Below are 20,606 nucleotides of genomic sequence, written 5' to 3'. Positions count from 1 at the left end.
TCATTGCTACACTGGCTCCTTTATTCCTTTGTCTCGCCAGCTCTTTGGCTCATGGCTACACTGGCTCCTTTACTCCTTTGTCTCGCCAGCTCTTTGGCTCATTGCTACACTGGCTCCTTTACTCCTTTGTCTCGCCAGCTCTTTGGCTCATTGCTACACTGGCTCCTTTTTTCCTTTGTCTCGCCAGCTCTTTGGTTCATGGCTACACTGGCTCTTTATTCCTTTGTCTCGCCAGCTCTTTGGTTCATGGCTACACTGGCTCCTTTATTCCTTTGTCTCGCCAGCTCTTTGGTTCATGGCTACACTGGCTCCTTTTCTCCTTTGTCTCGCCAGCTCCTTGGCTCATGGCTACACTGGCTCCTTTACTCCTTTGTCTCGCCAGCTCTTTGGCTCATGGCTACACTGGCTCCTTTACTCCTTTGTCTCGCCAGCTCTTTGGCTCATGGCTACACTGGCTCCTTTACTCCTTTGTCTCGCCAGCTCTTTGGCTCATGGCTACACTGGCTCCTTTACTCCTTTGTCTCGCCAGCTCTTTGGCTCATTGCTACACTGGCTCCTTTATTCCTTTGTCTCGCCAGCTCTTTGGTTCATGGCTACACTGGCTCCTTTATTCCTTTGTCTCGCCAGCTCTTTGGCTCATTGCTACACTGGCTCCTTTTCTCCTTTGTCTCGCCAGCTCTTTGGCTCATGGCTACACTGGCTCCTTTACTCCTTTGTCTCGCCAGCTCTTTGGCTCATGGCTACACTGGCTCCTTTACTCCTTTGTCTCGCCAGCTCTTTGGCTCATGGCTACACTGGCTCCTTTATTCCTTTGTCTCGCCAGCTCTTTGGTTCATGGCTACACTGGCTCCTTTTCTCCTTTGTCTCGCCAGCTCCTTGGCTCATGGCTACACTGGCTCCTTTACTCCTTTGTCTCGCCAGCTCTTTGGCTCATGGCTACACTGGCTCCTTTACTCCTTTGTCTCGCCAGCTCTTTGGCTCATGGCTACACTGGCTCCTTTATTCCTTTGTCTCGCCAGCTCTTTGGTTCATGGCTACACTGGCTCCTTTATTCCTTTGTCTCGCCAGCTCTTTGGCTCATGGCTACACTGGCTCCTTTATTCCTTTGTCTCGCCAGCTCTTTGGCTCATGGCTACACTGGCTCCTTTACTCCTTTGTCTCGCCAGCTCTTTGGCTCATGGCTACACTGGCTCCTTTACTCCTTTGTCTCGCCAGCTCTTTGGCTCATGGCTACACTGGCTCCTTTATTCCTTTGTCTCGCCAGCTCTTTGGTTCATGGCTACACTGGCTCCTTTTCTCCTTTGTCTCGCCAGCTCCTTGGCTCATGGCTACACTGGCTCCTTTACTCCTTTGTCTCGCCAGCTCTTTGGCTCATGGCTACACTGGCTCCTTTATTCCTTTGTCTCGCCAGCTCTTTGGTTCATGGCTACACTGGCTCCTTTTCTCCTTTGTCTCGCCAGCTCCTTGGCTCATGGCTACACTGGCTCCTTTACTCCTTTGTCTCGCCAGCTCTTTGGCTCATGGCTACACTGGCTCCTTTATTCCTTTGTCTCGCCAGCTCTTTGGCTCATGGCTACACTGGCTCCTTTACTCCTTTGTCTCGCCAGCTCTTTGGCTGATGGCTACACTGGCTCCTTTTCTCCTTTGTCTCGCCAGCTCCTTGGCTCATGGCTACACTGGCTCCTTTATTCCTTTGTCTCGCCAGCTCTTTGGTTCATGGCTACACTGGCTCCTTTTCTCCTTTGTCTCGCCAGCTCTTTGGCTCATGGCTACACTGGCTCCTTTACTCCTTTGTCTCGCCAGCTCTTTGGCTCATGGCTACACTGGCTCCTTTACTCCTTTGTCTCGCCAGCTCTTTGGCTCATGGCTACACTGGCTCCTTTATTCCTTTGTCTCGCCAGCTCTTTGGTTCATGGCTACACTGGCTCCTTTTCTCCTTTGTCTCGCCAGCTCCTTGGCTCATGGCTACACTGGCTCCTTTATTCCTTTGTCTCGCCAGCTCTTTGGCTCATTGCTACACCTGGCTCCTTTACTCCTTTGTCTCGCCAGCTCTTTGGCTCATGGCTACACTGGCTCCTTTACTCCTTTGTCTCGCCAGCTCTTTGGCTCATTGCTACACTGGCTCCTTTATTCCTTTGTCTCGCCAGCTCTTTGGTTCATGGCTACACTGGCTCCTTTATTCCTTTGTCTCGCCAGCTCTTTGGCTCATTGCTACACTGGCTCCTTATTCCTTTGTCTCGCCAGCTCTTTGGTTCATGGCTACACTGGCTCCTTTACTCCTTTGTCTCGCCAGCTCTTTGGCTCATTGCTACACTGGCTCCTTTACTCCTTTGTCTCGCCAGCTCTTTGGCTGATGGCTACACTGGCTCCTTTTCTCCTTTGTCTCGCCAGCTCCTTGGCTCATGGCTACACTGGCTCCTTTATTCCTTTGTCTCGCCAGCTCTTTGGTTCATGGCTACACTGGCTCCTTTTCTCCTTTGTCTCGCCAGCTCCTTGGCTCATGGCTACACTGGCTCCTTTACTCCTTTGTCTCGCCAGCTCTTTGGCTCATGGCTACACTGGCTCCTTTACTCCTTTGTCTCGCCAGCTCTTTGGCTCATTGCTACACTGGCTCCTTTATTCCTTTGTCTCGCCAGCTCTTTGGTTCATGGCTACACTGGCTCCTTTATTCCTTTGTCTCGCCAGCTCTTTGGCTCATGGCTACACTGGCTCCTTTATTCCTTTGTCTCGCCAGCTCTTTGGCTCATTGCTACACTGGCTCCTTTATTCCTTTGTCTCGCCAGCTCTTTGGCTCATTGCTACACTGGCTCCTTTATTCCTTTGTCTCGCCAGCTCTTTGGTTCATGGCTACACTGGCTCCTTTACTCCTTTGTCTCGCCAGCTCTTTGGTTCATGGCTACACTGGCTCCTTTATTCCTTTGTCTCGCCAGCTCTTTGGCTCATGGCTACACTGGCTCCTTTACTCCTTTGTCTCGCCAGCTCCTTGGCTCATTGCTACACTGGCTCCTTTTCTCCTTTGTCTCGCCAGCTCCTTGGCTCATGGCTACACTGGCTCCTTTATTCCTTTGTCTCGCCAGCTCTTTGGCTCATGGCTACACTGGCTCCTTTACTCCTTTGTCTCGCCAGCTCTTTGGCTCATGGCTACACTGGCTCCTTTACTCCTTTGTCTCGCCAGCTCTTTGGCTCATTGCTACACTGGCTCCTTTATTCCTTTGTCTCGCCAGCTCTTTGGTTCATGGCTACACTGGCTCCTTTACTCCTTTGTCTCGCCAGCTCTTTGGCTCATTGCTACACTGGCTCCTTTATTCCTTTGTCTCGCCAGCTCTTTGGTTCATGGCTACACTGGCTCCTTTTCTCCTTTGTCTCGCCAGCTCCTTGGCTCATGGCTACACTGGCTCCTTTACTCCTTTGTCTCGCCAGCTCTTTGGCTCATTGCTACACTGGCTCCTTTATTCCTTTGTCTCGCCAGCTCTTTGGTTCATGGCTACACTGGCTCCTTTACTCCTTTGTCTCGCCAGCTCTTTGGCTCATTGCTACACTGGCTCCTTTATTCCTTTGTCTCGCCAGCTCTTTGGTTCATGGCTACACTGGCTCCTTTATTCCTTTGTCTCGCCAGCTCTTTGGTTCATGGCTACACTGGCTCCTTTTCTCCTTTGTCTCGCCAGCTCTTTGGCTCATGGCTACACTGGCTCCTTTATTCCTTTGTCTCGCCAGCTCTTTGGTTCATGGCTACACTGGCTCCTTTTCTCCTTTGTCTCGCCAGCTCCTTGGCTCATGGCTACACTGGCTCCTTTACTCCTTTGTCTCGCCAGCTCTTTGGCTCATGGCTACACTGGCTCCTTTACTCCTTTGTCTCGCCAGCTCTTTGGCTCATTGCTACACTGGCTCCTTTATTCCTTTGTCTCGCCAGCTCTTTGGTTCATGGCTACACTGGCTCCTTTATTCCTTTGTCTCGCCAGCTCTTTGGCTCATGGCTACACTGGCTCCTTTATTCCTTTGTCTCGCCAGCTCTTTGGCTCATTGCTACACTGGCTCCTTTACTCCTTTGTCTCGCCAGCTCTTTGGCTCATGGCTACACTGGCTCCTTTATTCCTTTGTCTCGCCAGCTCTTTGGTTCATGGCTACACTGGCTCCTTTATTCCTTTGTCTCGCCAGCTCTTTGGTTCATGGCTACACTGGCTCCTTTTCTCCTTTGTCTCGCCAGCTCCTTGGCTCATGGCTACACTGGCTCCTTTATTCCTTTGTCTCGCCAGCTCTTTGGTTCATGGCTACACTGGCTCCTTTATTCCTTTGTCTCGCCAGCTCTTTGGCTCATTGCTACACTGGCTCCTTTATTCCTTTGTCTCGCCAGCTCTTTGGTTCATGGCTACACTGGCTCCTTTACTCCTTTGTCTCGCCAGCTCTTTGGTTCATGGCTACACTGGCTCCTTTATTCCTTTGTCTCGCCAGCTCTTTGGCTCATGGCTACACTGGCTCCTTTACTCCTTTGTCTCGCCAGCTCCTTGGCTCATTGCTACACTGGCTCCTTTTCTCCTTTGTCTCGCCAGCTCCTTGGCTCATGGCTACACTGGCTCCTTTATTCCTTTGTCTCGCCAGCTCTTTGGCTCATGGCTACACTGGCTCCTTTACTCCTTTGTCTCGCCAGCTCTTTGGCTCATGGCTACACTGGCTCCTTTACTCCTTTGTCTCGCCAGCTCTTTGGCTCATTGCTACACTGGCTCCTTTATTCCTTTGTCTCGCCAGCTCTTTGGTTCATGGCTACACTGGCTCCTTTACTCCTTTGTCTCGCCAGCTCTTTGGCTCATTGCTACACTGGCTCCTTTATTCCTTTGTCTCGCCAGCTCTTTGGTTCATGGCTACACTGGCTCCTTTTCTCCTTTGTCTCGCCAGCTCCTTGGCTCATGGCTACACTGGCTCCTTTACTCCTTTGTCTCGCCAGCTCTTTGGCTCATTGCTACACTGGCTCCTTTATTCCTTTGTCTCGCCAGCTCTTTGGTTCATGGCTACACTGGCTCCTTTACTCCTTTGTCTCGCCAGCTCTTTGGCTCATTGCTACACTGGCTCCTTTATTCCTTTGTCTCGCCAGCTCTTTGGTTCATGGCTACACTGGCTCCTTTATTCCTTTGTCTCGCCAGCTCTTTGGTTCATGGCTACACTGGCTCCTTTTCTCCTTTGTCTCGCCAGCTCTTTGGCTCATGGCTACACTGGCTCCTTTATTCCTTTGTCTCGCCAGCTCTTTGGTTCATGGCTACACTGGCTCCTTTATTCCTTTGTCTCGCCAGCTCTTTGGTTCATGGCTACACTGGCTCCTTTTCTCCTTTGTCTCGCCAGCTCCTTGGCTCATGGCTACACTGGCTCCTTTATTCCTTTGTCTCGCCAGCTCCTTGGCTCATGGCTACACTGGCTCCTTTACTCCTTTGTCTCGCCAGCTCTTTGGTTCATGGCTACACTGGCTCCTTTACTCCTTTGTCGCGCCAGCTCTTTGGCTCATTGCTACACTGGCTCCTTTATTCCTTTGTCTCGCCAGCTCTTTGGTTCATGGCTACACTGGCTCCTTTATTCCTTTGTCTCGCCAGCTCTTTGGCTCATTGCTACACTGGCTCCTTTATTCCTTTGTCTCGCCAGCTCTTTGGCTCATTGCTACACTGGCTCCTTTATTCCTTTGTCTCGCCAGCTCTTTGGTTCATGGCTACACTGGCTCCTTTATTCCTTTGTCTCGCCAGCTCTTTGGTTCATGGCTACACTGGCTCCTTTATTCCTTTGTCTCGCCAGCTCTTTGGTTCATGGCTACACTGGCTCCTTTATTCCTTTGTCTCGCCAGCTCTTTGGCTCATTGCTACACTGGCTCCTTTACTCCTTTGTCGCGCCAGCTCTTTGGCTCATTGCTACACTGGCTCCTTTTCTCCTTTGTCTCGCCAGCTCTTTGGTTCATGGCTACACTGGCTCCTTTACTCCTTTGTCTCGCCAGCTCTTTGGCTCATGGCTACACTGGCTCCTTTACTCCTTTGTCTCGCCAGCTCTTTGGCTCATTGCTACACTGGCTCCTTTATTCCTTTGTCTCGCCAGCTCTTTGGCTCATTGCTACACTGGCTCCTTTACTCCTTTGTCTCGCCAGCTCTTTGGTTCATGGCTACACTGGCTCCTTTACTCCTTTGTCGCGCCAGCTCTTTGGCTCATGGCTACACTGGCTCCTTTACTCCTTTGTCGCGCCAGCTCTTTGGCTCATTGCTACACTGGCTCCTTTACTCCTTTGTCTCGCCAGCTCTTTGGCTCATTGCTACACTGGCTCCTTTACTCCTTTGTCGCGCCAGCTCTTTGGCTCATGGCTACACTGGCTCCTTTACTCCTTTGTCGCGCCAGCTCTTTGGCTCATGGCTACACTGGCTCCTTTACTCCTTTGTCGCGCCAGCTCTTTGGCTCATGGCTACACTGGCTCCTTTACTCCTTTGTCGCGCCAGCTCTTTGGCTCATTGCTACACTGGCTCCTTTACTCCTTTGTCTCGCCAGCTCTTTGGTTCATGGCTACACTGGCTCCTTTACTCCTTTGTCGCGCCAGCTCTTTGGCTCATGGCTACACTGGCTCCTTTACTCCTTTGTCGCGCCAGCTCTTTGGCTCATTGCTACACTGGCTCCTTTACTCCTTTGTCGCGCCAGCTCTTTGGCTCATGGCTACACTGGCTCCTTTACTCCTTTGTCTCGCCAGCTCTTTGGCTCATGGCTACACTGGCTCCTTTACTCCTTTGTCTCGCCAGCTCCTTGGCTCATGGCTACACTGGCTCCTTTATTCCTTTGTCTCGCCAGCTCTTTGGCTCATGGCTACACTGGCTCCTTTATTCCTTTGTCTCGCCAGCTCTTTGGTTCATGGCTACACTGGCTCCTTTATTCCTTTGTCTCGCCAGCTCTTTGGTTCATGGCTACACTGGCTCCTTTATTCCTTTGTCTCGCCAGCTCTTTGGCTCATTGCTACACTGGCTCCTTTATTCCTTTGTCTCGCCAGCTCTTTGGTTCATGGCTACACTGGCTCCTTTATTCCTTTGTCTCGCCAGCTCTTTGGCTCATGGCTACACTGGCTCCTTTATTCCTTTGTCTCGCCAGCTCTTTGGCTCATGGCTACACTGGCTCCTTTATTCCTTTGTCTCGCCAGCTCTTTGGCTCATGGCTACACTGGCTCCTTTATTCCTTTGTCTCGCCAGCTCTTTGGTTCATGGCTACACTGGCTCCTTTACTCCTTTGTCGCGCCAGCTCTTTGGCTCATGGCTACACTGGCTCCTTTATTCCTTTGTCTCGCCAGCTCTTTGGTTCATGGCTACACTGGCTCCTTTACTCCTTTGTCTCGCCAGCTCTTTGGTTCATGGCTACACTGGCTCCTTTATTCCTTTGTCTCGCCAGCTCTTTGGCTCATTGCTACACTGGCTCCTTTACTCCTTTGTCGCGCCAGCTCTTTGGCTCATGGCTACACTGGCTCCTTTATTCCTTTGTCTCGCCAGCTCTTTGGCTCATTGCTACACTGGCTCCTTTATTCCTTTGTCGCGCCAGCTCTTTGGCTCATGGCTACACTGGCTCCTTTACTCCTTTGTCGCGCCAGCTCTTTGGCTCATGGCTACACTGGCTCCTTTACTCCTTTGTCTCGCCAGCTCTTTGGCTCATGGCTACACTGGCTCCTTTACTCCTTTGTCTCGCCAGCTCTTTGGCTCATGGCTACACTGGCTCCTTTATTCCTTTGTCGCGCCAGCTCTTTGGCTCATGGCTACACTGGCTCCTTTACTCCTTTGTCTCGCCAGCTCTTTGGCTCATTGCTACACTGGCTCCTTTATTCCTTTGTCTCGCCAGCTCTTTGGTTCATGGCTACACTGCCGACCAGCCACCACCGCCGCGGCAGCCTCTCTCTCCGTTCTTTCCCCTCTCACCTGCCGCGGGCTCCAATCCCGCCAGGAAAGCTTGGGTGGGTACAAGCGCCGCAGTGGGGGATATTCGCGCACCTAGAGCGGAAACAAATGGCATCGGCGTATGAGCCGGAGCAGGAGCCCCTCGAAGACTTCTGGCTCACTTTCAGCGCCAAACCGCCAAAGAAAGCCACAGAGTTTCAGGGTAGGAGCGTTTAGCGTTAGCAGACACGCCGGCAGCGATCCGCCATCACTGGGGGTGGGGCAAGGATCACAGGTGACTACTCGGAGGCGTGGTACACCGCCATAGCCTCACCGACCAACAAGAAGCCACAACAACTTGAAGGATGACTTTGTTTCACATCTTGACTCATTTCACAACATCCAACATGCTGTGAAGTGTCTCCCCGGGCCCTGTATCTTCCCAGATGAGTTGGTGCAGCAGCAGATTTACTCATGATTGTCGCAGTAACACAAACCTTACTTTCCACAGCATTTATTGATAGGTTTGCGGTCGCTGTCAGCAGGAGCTGACATCTCAGGTGCAGAAGTATCCTTCCTTCTAATAGCTGAGACAATCCCAGATTCAGCCTTGACTTTAGATGTCGGTACACAGCGTCTTGGCCTAGTGGCTTACATTTCTAAAGGAGCATTGAGAGTTGCAATCTTAGTAGTAGCACGCAAGACAAATTACTCTTCAGCCAGATCCGTAAAGTCATGGAATAAAGGCAAGAGAGTGGAGTGATGCTGTAGAGCCTCCATTGTGGCTGACAGTGGCCGTCTGCGCCCGTCCGCGCCAGAACGCCGCCAGCTGCCTTGCCACCATCCCCTACTCATTCGAGTCCCTCTACTGTATCAATATCCCGGAGAATGGACACAACCACTTCACCCCATATCAGGTATGAAAGAAACGATTTGTTAGATTTGAACCGCCTCTCCCCTAAAATATCTGAAGAACTATTAACTGATCTCGAGAAAGCCCCCTGGGCCTGTGTCAAGAGAGATAATGCTGAAACAGAATTTGCTAGCCCTCCACACGGTAAATACACAGCCATATACTTCAATGCTAGATCTATTCCAAAACATGCTCTCGAGATATGGAGTCTGCTTGATTCTGAAGAACCGGACCTGTGTTTTATATCAGAAACATGCCATCCCTGATCTTCAAACAGCGTTTCCCTCCCAGTATTCCATTATTAGGCGTGACAGAACAAAGGGAAAAGGTGGTGGAGTACTTATAGCAGCCAAGGAGAACATAAATGTCCAAATCATAGAAAGCCCTGTGGTAAATGACTCTGAAATCATAATTTTCAAAGCAAATAGGCTATGAAAAAAATAAATAATCAAGGGTGCTTTACTATATCGCCCCCCAGGGAATAAAGCAGACTTTGTTAACATTCTATTAGAAGCTATCGCCCCTCATGCACTGACAGCAGACTATTTTCTATTATTAGGTGATTTTAACTATCACATAGACGACCTGTCTAACACTGACACCGAAAAATTAATTTCTGCTACGAACATCCTTAATCTGACACAAAAGATTACAGGCCCTACCCATCAAGCCGGGCATACGCTTGATCTTTTATTTACTAATTCCCCTAATGTTTCACCAATTACTCCCATTCCACTACTATGGACCGATCACTTTCTTATAAAATTCTCTATAAGCAGCCATAGATCAGAAATTGCAAGAAATAAAAATCAAAAATCATGTAGAAATATGAAAAAAATAACTCTAGCTGCCTTTTCTGAGAATTTTGTGATAGATCAGAAAAACGTAAATGAAAATGTCAATCTCGGAGCCCTGTATCTGGAATCTGCTGTCCACAAGACACTAGACAAGATAGCCCCACTTTGAAAGGTGTATTGTAGGAAGAAATTTTCGCCTTGGGTTCACTGACCAGCTAAAACACCTCAAAACCTTAACAAGGAATGCCGAAAAAACATGGCGTAAGCATAAAGATCCTAAAAATCGCAACATTTATCAAACCCTACATACTAAATACATGAGGGAAATAAAATCAGCGAAAATAACACACATAGCTGAACGAATAAACAAAGCTGAGAACTCGTCTAAAGAGCTCTATCATATTCTAAAGGAATTTACCTCTTTTAAAAGTCCGCAAGAAATGCCAACAACTAATGAATGGACGGAAAACCTTTCTACATTTCTAGATGAAAAAATTATGAAAATATGTAAATCCTTTGAGTCAAAGAACATATCCCTCCAACACCTGGAACAGGTACTATACGCGACCCAAGCGGTACACCCGCATGATTCATCTCCGAGCTGGTCCACATTTGATCAGCTGGATAACGAAAAAACTATGCTATTAGGATGTAAAATCAAATCAGGCTCCCCTAGCGATCAGCTGACTTCAAAACTATTTACCATTCTTGCACCAGTTTTAACAGCTCCTCTTTCCCGCCTTTTAAACACATCACTGATAGAAGCGGAATTTCCCAAAATTTGGAAGGCAGCAAGAGACAAACCTTTATTGAAAAAGTCCTATCTCCCTGCTGCCTTATCCAGGAAAAGTACTGGAGGCATTTGTAAACTAACAGCTGGTAACATACCTTGAGACAAATAATCTACTCGATTCCTCACAGTCTGGTTTCCGTACTGCGCACAGCACGGAGGCAGCCCTGGTTGAGGTTGCCGACAGCATCAGACTTGCTCTAGACAGACGCCAATCTTGCATTCTGGTGCTTTTGGATTTATCAGCTGCCTTTGACACCATCTCCCACCAGATCTTGATTAGTAGACTGTGGGAGTGTGGGGTCAAGGGGCAGGTTTTAAAATGGTTTATCAGTTATTTGTCCAATCGGACAACTACCTTACAAATAGGGGAGACCCTGGCCAGTACTCGGCCTGTTACAAGAGGTGTGCCGCAAGGCTCCATTCTTAGCCCCTCGCTTTTTAATATTTACATGGCCCCTTTGGCTAAACTGATCAGGACATACGGATTTGACGTGTTATCATATGCGGATGACACGCAAATACTGGTTACCCTTGGCCCGGACGTAAATGACACCAAAAAAGCGTTTTAAAATGTGCCTGATAGAGGTAAAAAACTGGATGAGTTTAAACCATCTCCAGTTGAATGGCACTAAATCAGAAATATTGACCTTTGGGCAAGCAAGCGAACATTGGACCCATGACTGGTGGCCCACGGAATTGGGAGAATGCTCCATCCCAAAAGAATCAGTCCGCAACCTAGGATTTCACATGGACAACAAATTGTCCATGAAGGACCACGTAAACCATACTGTAGGCACCTGTTTTGGAATCATGAGAAGTCTACGAAAGGTCTTTAAATGGTTACCAGCAGAAGCACGCAGAACTTTGGTTCAGGGACTCATATTAAACAGGCTAGACTATGGTAACTCTCTTCTTCTTGCCATAAATGAGTGACACATTAGGAAATTGCAAGTAGTGCAAAACACGGCTGCTCGCCAGATCCTGGGTTTACCCAGACAATCCCCCTCTATGCCATGCCTAAAAAGTCTACATTGGCTCCCTGTTAAAAAAAGAGCCATATTTAAAACCATGTGCTTGGTACATAAACACATGTATGGCTCAGGACCAAAATACTGGAATCGAAAACTGACATGGTACCAGCCTGGTCGACAACTGAGATCAAGTTCCAAGTCACAACTTACTCCACTAAGAGTCCAAACTGCTAGAAACGGAGGACGCGCCTTCTCCTTTATGGCGCCATCTCTATGGAACAAACTCCCCTTGGACATATTTAAGACCACTGAACTCATGTGTTTAAAAAAAAACTGAAAACATGGCTCTTCAGTTAAATTCCTATTTTAGACCTACCTTTTTTTCTGGGACTGTCTGCATGTGCCATGAGACTCCCTCGGGAAGTGATATGCTGCGCAATACAAATATCCAGACTAGACTAGACTAGACAGGGAAGTCTGTGGGACGTCCACTGAGACGTTCAGCTCAGCTGTGCCCTGTGGCAGAAGGTCCTGGAAGGTTTTACTCTCACTACTGTTGCTATATAATATATATGGTGGGATATATAATAAGTGTGATTCTGTATGAGATAACTCATGCGTAGATGGAGATGGAGACGTTCAGCTCAGCTGTGCCCTGTGGCAGAAGGTCCTGGAAGGTTTTACTCTCACTACTGTTGCTATATAATATATATGGTGGGATATATAATAAGTGTGATTCTGTATGAGATAACTCATGCGTAGATGGAGATGGAGACGTTCAGCTCAGCTGTGCCCTGTAGCAGAAGGTCCTGGAAGGTTTTACTCTCACTACTGTTGCTATATAATATATATGGTGGGATATATAATAAGTGTGATTCCGTACGAGATGACTCATGCGTAGATGGAGATGGAGACCTTCAGCTCAGCTGTGCCCTGTAGCAGAAGGTCCTGGAAGGTTTTACTCTCACAACTGTTGCTATATAATATATATGGTGGGATATATAATAAGTGTGATTCTGTACGAGATGACTCATGCGTAGATGGAGATGGAGACCTTCAGCTCAGCTGTGCCCTGTAGCAGAAGGTCCTGGAAGGTTTTACTCTCACAACTGTTGCTATATAATATATATGGTGGGATATATAATAAGTGTGATTCTGTACGAGACGACTCATGCGTAGATGGAGATGGAGACGTTCAGCTCAGCTATGCCCAGTAGCAGAAGGTCCTGGAAGGTTTTACTCTCACTACTGTTGCTATATAATATATATGGTGGGATATATAATAAGTGTGATTCTGTACGAGATGACTCATGCGTAGATGGAGATGGAGACGTTCAGCTCAGCTATGCCCAGTAGCAGAAGGTCCTGGAAGGTTTTACTCTCACTACTGTTGCTATATAATATATATGGTGGGATATATAATAAGTGTGATTCTGTACGAGATGACTCATGCGTAGATGGAGATGGAGACGTTCAGCTCAGCTATGCCCAGTAGCAGAAGGTCCTGGAAGGTTTTACTCCTACTACTGGTGATCCATGCGATGGAGGACCAGTTGGTGAGTTGGGGATCTATAACAAAAATGATTCTCTATGAAAGGAATAATGCGTAGATTGAGAAGTTGAAGGAGAGCGTTTCCTCTTGTGTCTTTAAGGAAGTTCCCGTGTTGGTGGTGCCTTTGAGGTGTGCCTCAAGTGGTTTAAGAGGAGGAACGGTTGGCTGTAAAGGAGCCTGCAGTGAGTCTTCAGAGGGTCCTCATCAAAGGATGCTGATACAAAGCTGCCAAAGATGGCATTCTAGCTGGAGTGTGAAGCCACTGTCGAAGTCCACAGTATGGATGCCGTGCTTCTCAACATTGAACGCCTTGAAATCCATCTCCTAAAAGTTAAATGTGGCAACTGTGAAACTATCAGCGTCAAATGGTATTTTGAAGAATGATTAAGCACTGAGTGACTCAATGTTCCATACCGTGAGGGTGAGCGTTTCACTGCTGAAGGCTCAGCTTTGAGAAGAGATGACTTCTCTGATGGGAACACGGCTTTAATGTTCAGTGACATCATCACACCTGCGTAGAGCAGGCCTTTGACTACAGATATGTTGGACACATGATGTGGCGTGAGACCCTCTGGAGGGGTGGGAATGGCTAGAGCTGAGGCTATGGTGATCTCCTACTTCAAGAGACTTTTTAGAGGAGAAGGCATGGCCTTAGTGGAAGAGGCAGCATCCTGGATGCCTTGTGATGTTTTTACTTTCTTCTTCCTCTCTAAGGTATTTCTTAGGAAAATTCATTTTTGGTTATTCAGGGCTCTTTCTGTCATTTTCTGACAAACTTTACATTGTTTGACTGAATGCAAAGATGGTAAACAGCCCCTACATACCTTATGTGGGTGTCAATTGCGGACTTTCACATGCACCAATCTTTGCATTTTTGCTTGCTTTTATCTGATTTTCACCAGTGAGCAGGAAAATAGTTTTGGAAAGACAGAAAGAGACAACTGGCACTCCTTTGAAGAGAGAGATAAAGATAAAGATAGAGAGCAAGATAGAAAGGGAGTGAGGAAGGGCAGCAAGGTAGAGTAAGAGAGTGAGAGAGACACCAAAAAAGAGTAATACAGAGAGAAAGGGAGAGAAACAGAGAAACAGAGAAAAAGAGCATGAAAGGAACAAATAGAGAGAGGGAGAGGGAGAGAGAGAAATAAAGAGAGAGGCGGGAGAGAGTCCAAGAGAGAGGGATAGCCAGGCAGATACAATAAAAGGGGGATATACACAGGTGAGATGGAGGTAAAGCAAGGGAAAGCCGATGACAAAAGAGTATTGAGAGTGAAGGGATGAAAAGAAGAGAGAGTGAGGGGAAGAGGAAGAGACACATAGGGAGAGGGAGACAAGGCGAGGCAGACAGAGAGAGACATGAAGCAGCCGATGGCAGCATACATGCAGACAACGTCCCTCAACCCGGGCAAGGGTTGCAGCCTTACCAATGTGACAGATGTCTTCCTTGATGACTTCACACTCTATGGGCCACCGTGGAGGCAGCGGAGGAGTGCTGAGAGCGACTGCTGCAAACAGACCTCGGGGCTCTCGGAGGCGTGGAACGAGGCGACCCTCCAAATGATCAAAAACAATCTGTCGGCTTTTAAAGACGGAACTTTCCAACAGTAAGGAATCTGAAAAGAGAGCATAAGAGGACGTGAGAGGGACCACGGTGGATCTGTCCATGTGAGGAACTCAAAACCTACCCATCTGTTCTGGTAACATACGTTTTAAGACAGCGGACACACATAGGTGAGAATGAAACACACTCTCCTCTGTAGAACTCTTCACACCATGGCCTCGGTAGGAAAGTGCCCTTTTTGACATGGTTACCCCCACTTTCTGCCTGGTATCTGGTGCAACTTTGACTAAAGTGTCCTGGGTTCCGACTAGCCTGGTCCCCGGTACTAGCGTTCATTCCCTAAACTGTACCATTGTTCCACAACTGGCACAACTTCAGCCCCCTTGTACGTACCTAGTAAATGATACCCCTGGTTCCAAGGGCATTGGGGCTAAAGAGGATCTCTAAGGGCTGCAGCATGAAATGTGTCACAATAAGGGTCCTCTCACCAAACACATGCATGACTGACATTGCAGCCTGTGTGTCTTGGTGAAGAGAAAAGTGAAGAGTCAACATGTCACACGTCCCTGTGTGCCATGCCGGCAAAACACTGCATGTGGTAGGTAAGTCACCCCTACAGCAGGCCTCACAGCCCTAAGGCAGGATGCTCTATACCCCATGTGTGGGCATATCTGCACGCGTGGATTTGTCCCTGTGATATGCAAGTAAATTCTTATATATTACAAGAGCACAGGGAAGCCATGCCGAATACATGGAATGGACATTGGTCATTACGAGTTCCTCTGCTACATGGTGGCCTCACTGCAGCCCCAGATGGTTGGTACCAAACATCTTATATTAATAAACCCACACTGATGCCAGTGATGCATTTTTTATTAAAAGCCCTCGAGGGCACCATAGGGGTGCCCCTTGAAAACCCATCAACTACTGGTGTGTTGCCATAGATAGGTTTCTGACCTCCTGGGGTGAGAGCCATTGCTCTCAGAGGCCAGGAATATAGCCTGCTCTGGGCATAGATGTGTACGCCTCCTCCACGCAAGATCTGCAATCCAGGGCGGGAAGCTTCAAAGGCACTGCCGCCTTTGTTATGCAACCCAGGTCTCTCCATGCCCACCCTTCTGTCCTGACTCCATTTTGTGGTGGCAAGACAGTTGGGAAACTAGTAAGATTAGAAGGTGCATCCTACACCAAGCCAGCACCACCCCTAAGTTGGACGACCTAATGTGGACACCACCTTTTCACATTCCACCATCTTGTTTTGAACAGAATTAGCATTCTAGGGTCAGGGTTATATCCACCTCCCACAGGAAGTTAGGGTGTACACGCCCTAAAGATCGGCAGCCCATTGGCTTCTACCTGTCCCTCTCCTAGACATCAAAGAATTGAGTATTTTGGTGGCACCCCTGAACCCAAGAACTCAGATTTGATGGATCAATAGAAGAAGGATGAAGAAGAGTCACTGCCTGGCGAGAACTGCAGAAGCACTGAGAATTTTGAAGTGAAACCCTGCCTACTGACAACTCTCTCCACAATCGTGAAAGAGTGCCTCGCCCTGCTACCTGGAGCTCTGCCAAAGGCTCGGGCAGCCTGTCATCATTTCAACAATCGCTTACAGTCTCCCTTGAAGTAGAGGAGCTACTCCCCTGCAGTCCGCAGGCACCAAAGTGCAGAGTCGGGTCCACCGCCTTGCAGCTCCCCGGGCCAACAGATGCTGCAGACAACCAGGAAAAGGTATCAGTGCTCTGGAGGGTCAGATCGAAGACAGCGGGACCAACTGGAGCCGTGCAGTACCAATACCTGGGTACCAGATGCCCTGCACAACACAACAATAGTGGGCGTTCATTGCCGATAATCACGGCACCACAACCGAGCAACCATCGCTTCCTGAGTGGCCCGGCTGTCCTTATTTTGCCCCTGCCAGCTGCTGTCCCTAACCACGAGGAGCACCTTTACGCCTCTAGCCCAACCTTCCACTCGGCACCCAGCCGGCCCTTTCTGAGTATCGAAAAAACTGCCTGTGCTGCTTTGTCCTAAAGGACCCTCCTGCCCCGGCCCCCACTTGGGAGCTCTCGGACTTGTCCCCAAGTCTCCCTTTTCAACCTGTCTCCAGATGGACCCCACCTGCTCCACTGCGCGCACAGCTTCTAACCTTACCAGCACCCTGCTCCCGGCTAAAGCTGGGCAGTTCCCGAGGAACTGCTGGTAGTACTTTAGACCTTGACCCACTTCACCCGAAACCTAGAAGGAGAAACCCTGAAACGACTGTACTTACTGTTATGCATGTATGACTTCCCCTTTCCATAGGATTGCAGTGTGCGTAAAGGCCATGCCTTGAAATCATTTACTTACCTGTAAAAACTGATAAAGAAAACAGTACTTATTTTTTAACTATGTTCTGGGTTTTACAAAATAAATAAAAAGAAGAGTTACTTTTCTGATTTGGACTCATTTATTCTTTGAGTGTTTGTCTCATTTTTTGCCTTTGTGAGTACAACAAATGCTTTACAATGTCCTCTGATAAGCCTAAGTGCTCGCCCACGCTACCACAAGGAGAGCGTGAGTATGATCTACTTTAGCCTCTCTGAACCAATCGGGGATCCACTGGACTCTGCACAGTGTACTTCTTTCTAGTGCACTCCAGAGAGAGCCAGCTTCCTACAGCCTCCATCTTACTCCATTTAAATCAACAGTAAGAGTATGAAGGTTTGCTAAACTTGAGGCTGCGCATGTTCAGGTCTAGAAGTTCTAGCACGGGTGTAGCTCAGTGAGCTATCCGTCACAGACTCCACTGGCTCTACTCTTAGACTTTGGGCCACTGGCGTAGGATGTTGGTCAACTGGCAGACGACGAGTGGCTGGAAGCATCAGCCCCCCCAGGGTAACGTCCAGTGCAGCCTATTTACACTTCATACCCTTGAAATTCTCAACTCACGAGGTGCTGATTATGGGAAATGGCAGAGACTCCCTCTGCGCTCTGTTCCGCCCATGGAGGGCATTTTCTTCACACAGTTTGAGGCTGCCTGGTCACTGCCGCATTTTGGGCCAGAGTCCTAACCTGCCTTGGGAGTGCTGGGTGGTCTCGTCCCACCAACCTAGACTGACCCTTTTGGATATCATGGACGAGGTTGCCATATATCGATGTAAGAGAGGTTGGTTGTGGAATGGGCTGGTGGTAGCCAAGCAAAATATTGCCAGAAATTGAACAAATGTGGAGGCTGTGAAGCTGGCGCAGTGGAAGAGAGGCCTGGACAAAGGGATGAACCTAGAGAGGCCGATGTATGCAGCCGGGGTCTGGTCACATCTGGAGTGACCGGACTCAGTACCACACACTGCTCAGTCCTAGCCCATGGACGCAGAGGGGTGTGCATATGGACGCGCTGACGACTCTCTGTGCTGAAGGCAAGGAGAGGGGTGGGTACTACATGCTCCTATTGGTACCTGTTCTCGAGCAGTATGCTCTAACCTTTCTCCCTTCCTTACTCATATCGGCTTCCCGGGGATAGTACTGAGTTAATATTTCTGGCTGTACTGTATTAAGTGTTAAAATGGCAATAAAATGTATTAAAAACAAAATCTACAGCTTGTGGGATATGCTGCCAGCCAATGACTTGGTGACAAAAGATTTCTTGTAGCATTTCTTGGGGTTTCTTCTGCAGGTTCGTGCTTCGCTGAAAGCAGGATTTAAACTAATTTCCACAAAACCGCAGAAATGAATAAGCACTAAGGAAGTGAAGCATTCAACAGATGTGAAGACCTACAAAGGGAAACACCATTTGAGCAGAGGAATGAGCTTTCAGGGAGGCTGGAAGAAAGGGCGTGGAAAGATCATGAGTAGAAGTCAATACTCCAGTGGTATTTTGCTAACATCAGCACAAACTGGAACCTCTGGGCACAGCTGCATGGCAGATTGCCAAATATACTAGGAGCATCAATGCTAAGAACGCAGAATATGAGAAGGAAACACAAACCCATTCCTCACTGAGTCACGTGACCTCCCATTACCAGCTTCAGGACCAAGAACACACGTTTTCAGGAGAGCGGGTGAACTTCAAGCAGGAGGGAGCACAGAGGATGGCAGAAAACCACACTGCCCAATACTCACAAGACTTCAGCTGGTAGTATCTTGATGATAAAACAAACAAGGACGTCACTCTAGAATCAACGCAACTTTATAAACAATACATGGCTTCAGCCGCAAGTAGGCAGATGGACCTCAGCGGCGCCCTGAGCTCCTTCTAACAACAGTAGTAACACTGCTACAACTTCTGCAAAATCATAGGGACAACAAGCATATTCCTACTCACAGATGAGCTTCTGGCGGTCGTCCTTCTCAGAATCACTTTCTGGAGGCAGCAGCAGGTACCCCTGGTCCCGTCCCTTCCAGCGTGGTGGGGGGAGCAGCACTTCACCAGCTTCTTTCGGTGCTAAAGAGATAGAGACTCAAATCAACACCAATCCTTCTTTTGGCCATACAAACCGTTTGTACTGCTTGAACTGCTTGAAACCTCTGACTACACAGATCCATCTGTCAGCCTTATCCAGGGCCCTCCGAGAGCTGTACGACTGGTCTATCTCAAACCTCTGAATGTCTCAAACTTTTTACTTCACAGAGCCCTAACTGTAAGCCTTATCCAGGGACCTCCGAGAGCTGTACGACTGGTCTATCTCAAACCTCTGACTGCACAGAGCCCTAACTGTAAGCCTTATCCAGGGCCCTCCGAGAGCTGTACGACTGATCTATCTCAAACCTCTGACTGCACAGAGCCCTAACTGTGAGCCTTCTCCAGGGAACTCCGAGAGCTGTACGACTGGTCTATCACAAACCTCTGACTGCACAGAGCCCTAACTGAAAGCCGTATCCAGGTCTCTGAGAGCTGTACAACTGGTCTATCTCAAACCTCTGGCTGTCTCAAACCTCTGACTGCACAGAGCCCTATCTGTAATCTTTTTCCTGGGCCCTCTGAGAGCAGAAAACCTGGTCTAGCTCAAACCTGTGACTGTCTAAAAACTCTGACTTCTCAGAGCCTTAACTGTAAGGCTTATCTAGGGACATCTTAGAGCTAAAGAACTACTCTATCACAAACCTCTGACTGTCCTAAACCTCTGACTGCACAGAGCCCTAACTGTAAGCCTTACCCAGGGACCTCCGAGAGCTGTACGACTGGTCTATCTCAAACCTCTGACTGCACAGAGGACCTCCGAGAGCTGTACGACTGATCTATCGCAAACCTCTGACTGCTCAGAGCCCTAACTGTAAGCCTTATCCAGGGACTTCCGAGAGCTGTACGACTGATCTATCTCAAACCTCTGACTGCACAGAGCCCTAACTGTAAGCCTTACCCAGGGACCTCCGAGAGCTGTATGACTGGTCTATCTCAAACCTCTGACTGCACAGAGGACCTCCGAGAGCTGTACGACTGATCTATCTCAAACCTCTGACTGCAGAGAGCCCTAACTGTAAGCCTTATCCAGGGATCTCCAAGAGCTGTACGATTGATCTATCTCAAACCTCTGACTGCACAGAGCCCTAACTGTAAGCCTTATCCAGGGACCTCCGAGAGCTGTACGACTGATTTATCTCAAACCTCTGACTGCACAGAGCCCTAACTGTGAGCCTTCTCCAGGGACCTCCGAGAGCTTTACTCTGATCTATCTCAAACCTCTGACTGCACAGAGCCCTAACTGTAAGTCTTATCGAGGGACCTCCAAGAGCTGTACGACTGATCTAACTCAAACCTCTGACTGCACAGAGCCCTAACTGTGAGCCTTCTCCAGGGACCTCCGAGAGCTTTACTCTGATCTATCTCAAACCTCTGACTGCACAGAGCCCTAACTGTAAGTCTTATCGAGGGACCTCCAAGAGCTGTACGACTGATCTAACTCAAACCTCGGACTGCACAGAGCCCTAACTGAAAGCCTTATTGAGGGACCTCTGAGAGCTGTACGACTGGTCTATCTCAAACCTCTGACTGCACAGAGCTCTAACTGTAAGCCTTATCGAGGGACCTCCTAGAGTTGTACGACTGATCTATCGCAAACCTCTGACTGCTCAGAGCCCTAACTGTAAGCCTTATCCAGAGACCTCCGAGAGCTGTACGACTGATTTATCTCAAACCTCTGACTGCACAGAGCCCTAACTGTAAGCCTTATCGAGGGAC

At 48.7% G+C, this 20,606-nt stretch overlaps 1 protein-coding gene across 1 annotated transcript in view; it reads right to left on the bottom strand.

Moving 5' to 3' along the window:
- AGBL2 (AGBL carboxypeptidase 2) overlaps window positions 1-20,606 on the bottom strand; it is a 986,768-nt gene that overhangs the window by 910,131 nt on the left and 56,031 nt on the right. Inside the window, exons 4-5 of the mRNA XM_086959752.1 lie at window positions 18,753-18,872; window positions 14,313-14,501 (exon numbers count right to left, since the gene is read on the bottom strand). Coding sequence (XP_086815878.1) covers window positions 14,313-14,501; window positions 18,753-18,872 — 309 coding nt within the window. The remainder of the gene's footprint in view (window positions 1-14,312; window positions 14,502-18,752; window positions 18,873-20,606) is intronic.

The sequence above is a fragment of the Lissotriton vulgaris genome, chromosome 2_2 (genome assembly GCF_964263255.1).
Source record: "Lissotriton vulgaris chromosome 2_2, aLisVul1.2, whole genome shotgun sequence".
NCBI lineage: Eukaryota > Metazoa > Chordata > Amphibia > Caudata > Salamandridae > Lissotriton > Lissotriton vulgaris.
The sequence above is the reverse complement of the archived record's forward strand: the minus strand, read 5'-3'. Positions and strand labels throughout refer to the sequence as shown.